Here is a 7,588-nt window from a genome sequence, read left to right on the forward strand (position 1 = left end):
GCCAGAAGAGGGCACCAGATCTCATTACAGATGGCAGTGAGCCACCATGTGGGTGCTGGGAATTGAACTCAGGACCTCTGGAAGAGCAGCCAGTGCTCTTAACCGCCGAGCCATCTCTCCAGCCCCATTATTCAGACACTAACACCCACTCCAGTGTCTCTTGAACCCAGTCTCAGATTCAAGGCCTGGTGGGGGGGTTGTACTACCTTACAATCCCCCAGCTCTACCCAGCAACATTGCTTTCCCACTAACAGACAGAGATGCAGGCCCAGTGGGCAGAGCCAGTCTGGCAGTGTTTAAAGAGAAGAGAGGCCTTGGCCAGGGCTCTTCGGCCTCTCGCTGGGCTGTGGCTGACTCCCGTGGAGGTTCAGAGAGCTGTTGATCTAGTGTGTGAGGGCCTCCGGCCTCTGGGTCAGGTTCAGGATCCCAGATCCTCCTAAGGAGAAATTAAACTCAAAGCCTGTACCCACCCTTGCTACCTCTCAGGTCTACTGCAGCCTAGGCTCTTCTGTGGAAGCCCCAAGCACTCTCTCCCCAAGTCCCCAGGCTCCAGTAGGGGTCATGACTAGAGGAGAGGACTCTGCCATGAGACTCAGAGGCTGGGAACCAGAAAGGTCTTAGAAATCACTTCCCATCGTTCCCTGGTTCAAGCACGAAACCCCCGAATTTTCACCTCAGCATGGTGGCATGTTCGAGGACCTGGTGGGCATGGGTGGTGCAGAGGGTACCACCCCCTCTCCTGTCAGCATCTCTGCCAGGACTGGGGTCTGTGTCCAGTCACTGTGGCTCCTGGGTGGATATGGAAGAACAGTGAGCCTGGTGCTTCCAGGCCTCCCCTGCCCACTCTAACACCCCAGGTTTGGCTCACCTCTCTCGTGGGGGCTTGGAAGAGCCAGGGCTTGGTGCAGGTGCCCAGGATGGGAGCCGAGCAGACAGAGACATGTGACCTGGGGCCTCGGGCTCTAGCACCTGCTGAAAAGACCAAAGCCCATCCTGGGTGACCTCAGGCTTTTAGGTCTGGGTACCACTGCCCCCATGCTGACCCCCAGCTATTCCAGCTGCACAGGACGCCAAGAGCAGCAGGGCATACAGAGGTGGATCTCTCATTGCCTCTGTGGGCTACAGGTGGTTCTTGTAATGTCTTTCCCAGGGACTGGGAGCTCCCTGAAGGCAGAGACCGAAACTGCAGTGGGCCCAACACTTGGGCTGGCATAGGAAGGTGTCCAGAAGGAATGGGTGAATTGATGAAGGAAGTGAAGACACGGATGAACATGTGTGAATGAGACAGTAAGTGAGTGAGAGAGAGTGCACTCCTAACCGAAGGTAGAACTAGAGGCCAGGCAAGCAGACATTCTACATCCTGGGCAGAGAGAGGGACTTGGCCCAGCCTTCACTCCCATGCCCCAGTCCAGAGCCCTGGAATCACCAGGATCGCTGAAGCCCGGGTCAGTGTCTCCAGTTCTCCAGGCTCATGTCGGCCTTTCTTACCTGTGGCACATGGCACTCTCTCCGTGGGCAGGCCCAGTGGGCCAGGGCTACTCGGCACAGAGGGCAGGGGTGACAGCAGGAGCAGAGGGGTGGCAGTGCCTGCAAGAGGCCATCGCAGTGACTCAGTGACATTCTAGCTTGTCTCCCACAACCCAGGGTGAGCAGGGATACTCACATGGCAGGAGGCAGCTGGGCCCATCGAGCCGGGGCACATGGGGGCAGAGCCCTGCTGGGGAAGGGAACAAGCAGAAAGGAGGTGCCTGGGAAGAAGAGTGGGGCCTTCAGTCCTCAGCCTCGACACCTCTCTATGAACTCATCCCCTCATCCACAAACAACCCTGTAAGGCAGCCAAGCCAAGACCCCATCTCCCAGAAGAGGGGACCAGGAAATTCATGGTCAGATGATTAGCCGAGGGTGACACATGCAGCCAGGAGGTGACCGAATCAGGAGCCGAAGCCAATGATCAGAATCAGACTCTCACTTGTTTCGTGAAGTCCCCTCTGCCAGCGTCCACGTCCCAGGCCTTCCATATGGCTACACTCACCTCTCCAGTTCATGGACCTGCTGGGCCAGGACGTGCTGCTCTGCCCGGGCCAGGTCCCGGCTGCTCTGCAGCTGCCTCATTTCCTTCCTGCCGGGGAGCAGGCTCCAGGTGATGGGGGGCAGGACCAGCACCACAAGGAAGGTGGGAACCAAGGGGAGCAGAGAACCAGGGATGGGTAGGTAGTATCTTGGCCAAAATAGAGGAGCAAGAAGGGGTAGGAACCGAGTCCCAGGGCTGGCCCCATCTTGCTTTACCTAAGCCTCTCATTCTCCAGCATAAACTCCTGCAGCATCCCATAGAGGTTCTGCTGGGCCCAGGCCCCCCGGGCCCCATGGATCCCTGGTGCTGAGGGGAAGCAGAGCATTGCTGCTATCTCAGCAACCCAGACTCTGTCCACCAGCCCCTTTCGGCCCCCAGGGAGCTCATACCCTTGGTCTGTATTTGATCCAGCTGGAAGCGCAAGTGGCGATTCTCCTCTTTGAGCTGCAACAGCTCAGCCTCTACTGGCTGGGGTGGCTTTACTCCAGGGGACTACCAAGGAAGAAATCCAGGGCCACTGTTTATGACTGTATAGGCTGGTACACTGCACAGGGCCTTCCTGGTGTGGGGATTTGTGGAGCCTAAACCCCAGCCCCCGCTTCACCCCAGCTCTGCATGCTGGCCCAGGCTGCGCCTTGTCTTTACTAGGTCATCCTGAAGGGACTCAGAACCAGACTTGATCCCAAGCCCAAACTCACTTCTGCCCCAGTCTTGGCTTAGATTGTGATTCCCCAAATTAACCACATATCAGACCCCCTATTAGACCTAACCAGCTGAAGTCCTGGATAGATCCTGATGACAGTCCAACTCAGTCTTCCAGCCCTCGGCCTGCCCAGACTCTAACTGTGACACAGACCCTTGCCCATGACCCTGACATCAATCATGACATCATTCCCAGGCTTCCAACCCAAATCCCAACTCTGATCCAGCCCTCGATTCCAAGCAGGATGATAACTCAGGCTCTGGCTGTTGCCTGCTCACCTTGGGACCCTGCGGTCGGGTGGTGACCCTCTGAGCTCGGCTTGCATATCGCAGAGTGCTGAGAGTCTCAGGAAGGCACTGGGCTGAAGGGGACACGCAGGCAACCTAGAGAGGACCTCCTCTGAGTGCTTCTACAGAAGAGACCCTTCCTCAGGGCCCAGCCCCTCTACCAGCTCCCTCATGCCTCAGATACCATGAGGGTGACCCCACGGCCCCCAAGTGAGTCTGCCAGCAACTTGGTGAGCTTGCTGTCTCGGAAGGGAATGTGGCTCTGCCTCCTCTGTGGGTCCAACAGCAGAGAGATGCAGTGGCCTGGCGAGAAGAGGAAGGCCCATAGAGATTGCATTGTGTGCCCACAGTTGTCTGGCTGGGCCGTTACAGAGCAGGAAGCTCAGCCAGGCTGGCAAAACTCTAGTCCCATCTAATCACTTTTCACACTGGTGTCCGGCAGCAGACCAGGCTCTCTGAAGGCACGGATGTGATGCTCACCCAATTTCCAACATTCAGCAGAGACGCCAAGATATCTTCAACAAATAGCTAACTGAAAAGGAATGTCACCAGCAGCTCCCACACCACAGGAAAGTACTGAGGCTAGTTCCCTGGGGTTCCAGGGCCAGCCATGCTGTTGGGTACACAGACCCATTCCTTTCCCCTTACTGTGGCTGTCTTCCAAGTGTATAAAGGATATGTGTAATGCTGCTGACTTTAGAACGTACACACTGATAACCAGAGAGGGAAAGTTAGCCTCAGACCTGACGCCAGAACTCCAGCCCTCATCTGTAACTACGAGTCCTGTGGTCTCCCTACTATAGCAGTGGATCCAGAGCAGAGAAGGGACCCAGAAGTCAGACCTGTAGCCCCCAGTTCTTACCCAATGCCAGGAGGCTGCGGTTAATGCTATTGGCCTCGAGCATCAGCTGCCCTCGGGATCCTGTTGTCGCCACCTTCTCACTGCCTGCCAGGTCCACGAAGCACAGCTTTCCCCCGACAGGAGACTCCCCAGCATCCACAGCAGGTACCTGCTGAGTCTGGTGGACCAGGGCTTGATGGGAACTTGGAGAAGACTGTCTCCATCGAATTCACAAGGTCTCAAGGTCAAAGGTTCCCCCGCCCCATACACCCAGAAGATCCAAGCTGGTTTATACATGCAAAGACAGAGCTTTTTGTTGGGTAGCCTTTCCCTAGCCCTTCCCCAGGCTGGGCACTCACAGTTGGGCGGCTGACGTAGAGCGTGAACAGGGCATGGCTTCTGCTGGAGGCCTGGTTCAAGGTATGTGAGGAGCTCTGACGGCGTTTAAGGCCTGGGGAAGGGGACATCGGGAGCTGTGCCGGCTAGGAAGAATGGGCCATCCCAGGGAAGGGCCATCCCCAGGGAGCAAGAATGTCAGAGCGGCATCCAAACAGAGGCACGAAGGGCTGGCTCAGGGAGTGAGTGCTGAGTGTGGGAGAAGGGAACAGAAGAGGGGCAGATAAGCACCTCTCCTACTGTGTGGAAAGACAGAGAAATGAAAACAGAGATCAGCAGAGAATTAGAATGCTGGGGCCAGATCCAGTGTCCCAGTGTCCCCGGCGTCTGCCAGAGGAGGGTTCTAAGTAAATGCTCAAATGAGTAACTAAGGCTGGAATAGCAGGACCCTATAGATAAGCTAAACTAAGGGGTATGACCATTGCCCTTAGGCCCTGCAAAAGTGGACGGTATAAAACCAAGAGGAGTGAGCAAGAGGCATGGGCGGGCAATATGGAAGGCAAGGCAACCTGCATGTGGGCACCCTTGACATGTCTTTGAATTGCTGCTTGGCTGGGCCTTCTCTGCCTTAAGAGTCCTTTCTGAAGTCCCAATTCCAGCATCCCCGATCCCCAGGGCGCTTCAGAGGGAGCTGAGAAATCCTTACTCCTAAAGTTTCCGTGAAGCAGCCTACCCATCTGCAGGAGCTCCATCAGGGCCTCCAGACTAGCAAACTCCACCATCCGAAGCTGCTCCACATAGAAGCCCCGAGCCTTATTCCACCTAACAGGCAGAGGCCGCGGAGACCCCCGGCTCAGCAAGTCCCGAACCTGGGAGAGGAGAGAGGAGAAGCAGGCTCCATCCACTCATAGCCCTTTGACCATGATCGCGCCTCCCCTTCCACTTCTTAGCATCCCTGGTCCTTGGAATATACTGCCTTCTTTCCAAGTGGACTGCCATTCGCCTACCTGTTCATTGTAGATCTCTAGGTAGGAGGCTCGGAGGGTGACAGGGACACCCAGGTGCTGCACGCGATCTAATAGCCAGGCGAAGGTCCTCTGCATAATGCCAACCAGGCTAGGGGGTACGGACACCCCTTCTCCCTGGGGACAAAGACAGCTGGAGCTGCAGCAGCAGCGGCAGCATAGTCTACCCTTTTTGCAGTACACTAACTGCGCCAGAAGCAGTGCCACGCTCCCCCACACTATCTCACTGGAATCTCAGTCAGTAGTTCATCAGTGCCACCCCACAGACGAATTAACTGAAAGCGAGTAACTGATGTTGCCCAAGTTAGAATACAGCGCTCCAAACTCTGCAAGTCCCTAGGAGCCTTTCCTTCCTCAGATACCAAGTCTACGAACCAACGGGGCGGGATTTCTTTGACCACGCCCCTTGCGCCCTGGAGTCCCGCCCACAACCTGACCCGGGGCCAGATCCCAACCCTGCTACCCACCTGCGGAGGAGGTCCTGTCAGAGTGTAAGTCTTCCCGGAGCCCGTCTGGCCAAAAGTGAAGACCGTGCAGGAGAAACTGCGGGCGACAAGGGCGTGGCTGGGCCCGGGAGGCGGGGATCGGGGCGGGGCGGAGACCCACGCCCCGCGCGCCCCACGCCCCACGCCCCGCGCCCCCCACGCCCCGCTCACCCGCGCAGGGCCAGCTCGCCCAGGCGCTTCACGCCACACGCCCTGAACACGTCCTCCTGCGTGCGCGCCCCGTCCAGTACCGCGCCAAAGCGGAACGCCACGTCGGGGCCGCCACCTGGGGGGCTCACCTGGAGTGGGCATGGCGTAGGGGCGGGGCACTGTGCAGGACCGGGCACCCAAGACGGGAAAGGTCATCTGAAGGAGGGCGGGGCACTCTGAAGGAAAGGCCTTTAGAGTAGATGTGGCACCCTGGAGGGCAGGGACCCTCGGGGATGAGCGAGGCCTTGTGTAGGGATGGGGCATTTGGAGAGGCGGACACTCCGGACTGAGCGGGGTATCTAGGAGGGGTGGGGCATTTCTGGGGTGGGAGAGGGCACCCTGGGGAGGCGGGACAATTAAAAGGAGGGCGGGGCACTCTGTAGAGGAGGGGCAATCTACAGAGAGAAGAGCCCTAAGGCAATGTTGCTCCATTTGGGCCCCCGGGTCCCCTCCACAGATTCTTTTGCGGAGGTTGGGAAGGCTTCTCACCTGCAGAGTCCGGGTCCCTGAGCAGTGCAGAGCACTCTGCTCCCCTCTACGCAGCTCTGCCGTGCTCATGGGACGCACCCTGGTATCCAAGAGAGACCAGATGGTCCATCCGGATAGTGCTTTTGGTCCCTTTGTGGCCCGGGTGTTTCCTAGCCCATCCATACTTACCTGAGCACCACTTGAATGGGGGTTTCTGGTCCTTCTGGCCCCTGCTCCAGGCTCCGTGCTGGGTCTCTGTGTCCAAAAAAAAAAAAAAAAAAAAAAGAGTTACCACCCCTGTGGTTTGTCGCTGTCCTCTGGGCCCGCTTCAAGGGCTCTGTAACATCACATGAATTGTGCTTTACCCGTCAGGAGACCCACGTTCCTCCATGTCCTGTTTTGCACACGATTCCTTTCCTTTTCCGGTATCCCCTCTTCACCACAGCGGGACTGTCCACACACACACCTTACATCCTCCTCCCTCATCCCCCACAACCAGTCATCCAGAAAGACTTCAGCCTACCCAGAGCTAGCAAGTTAAAGATTTACCCACCCCACCCGGTGAGGTGGGGAAAGTCCCATGCCAGGGCATTCTAGCTAGGGGGTTCTGGAGCCTAAGGCTCGCTTGCTTTTGGGTAGTCTCTTCCGGAGGGATCCAAAGGACCACCAAGATCATTCTTTGTTACAGAGAGACACAAATCAGGGGTAGGAAGGACTCAGCCAAGGCCACAGAGCCAGAGAAAGAACTAGGTTCTTCTGGCACACACCCTCTGTCTCTCAATAGCTCAGCCTTTTCTCAGCACAAAGCCCTGGAAGCAAAGGACCGCAGAAAACCCGGCTGAGCGGCTCCGGGTTTTCAGCTTCCCAGCATCTGGTTAAACATTGGTGCACCTGCCTCTGCCAGGCCAAAGCTAATCCAAAGCCAGTGTGGTGTTTAACCCCATTGGTCTGGCTTACCAGAGCAGCAACAGCCCCAGAGATGTCTGTGAGTGTGCTCAGGCTGGGCCATCACTCTTCCTGGCCAGTCGCAGGATGGACCCCTGGCCTGATCAGTCCTACGTAGACCTGTCCGTTGCTGCTAAGGAGACAGGTGGTAACAACCAAGGGTGTGGAGTCTTCAGAGAGGCACAGAGGCTTGAAATTGAGGGTGCATGGAGTGAGA

The 7,588-nt window shown here is 57.1% G+C and overlaps 1 protein-coding gene across 2 annotated transcripts; it reads right to left on the reverse strand.

The window, feature by feature from the left end:
* Kif12 (kinesin family member 12) lies at positions 1-6,817 on the reverse strand. 2 transcript variants are annotated; one of them, XM_059255879.1, is made up of 20 exons: positions 6,792-6,817; positions 6,616-6,681; positions 6,448-6,526; positions 5,920-6,047; positions 5,731-5,806; positions 5,246-5,380; positions 4,972-5,107; positions 4,262-4,353; positions 3,924-4,080; positions 3,246-3,364; positions 3,053-3,157; positions 2,461-2,563; positions 2,287-2,377; positions 2,033-2,119; positions 1,664-1,748; positions 1,489-1,587; positions 869-969; positions 680-789; positions 480-488; positions 1-436 (listed from the first exon to the last, which is right to left on the reverse strand). In XM_059255879.1, the coding sequence occupies exons 1-20, from the start codon at positions 6,815-6,817 to the stop codon at positions 384-386; spliced, it is 1,857 nt and encodes a 618-aa protein (XP_059111862.1). In that variant the 3' UTR covers positions 1-383. The 2 variants fall into 2 exon arrangements, with proteins under 2 accessions (XP_059111862.1, XP_059111861.1); XM_059255878.1 differs by having other exon boundaries at positions 869-972.
* Positions 6,818-7,588: the final 771 nt, after the last annotated feature.

This window comes from Peromyscus eremicus, chromosome 2 (genome assembly GCF_949786415.1).
Source record: "Peromyscus eremicus chromosome 2, PerEre_H2_v1, whole genome shotgun sequence".
In the NCBI taxonomy this organism is placed as follows: Eukaryota; Metazoa; Chordata; class Mammalia; order Rodentia; family Cricetidae; genus Peromyscus; species Peromyscus eremicus.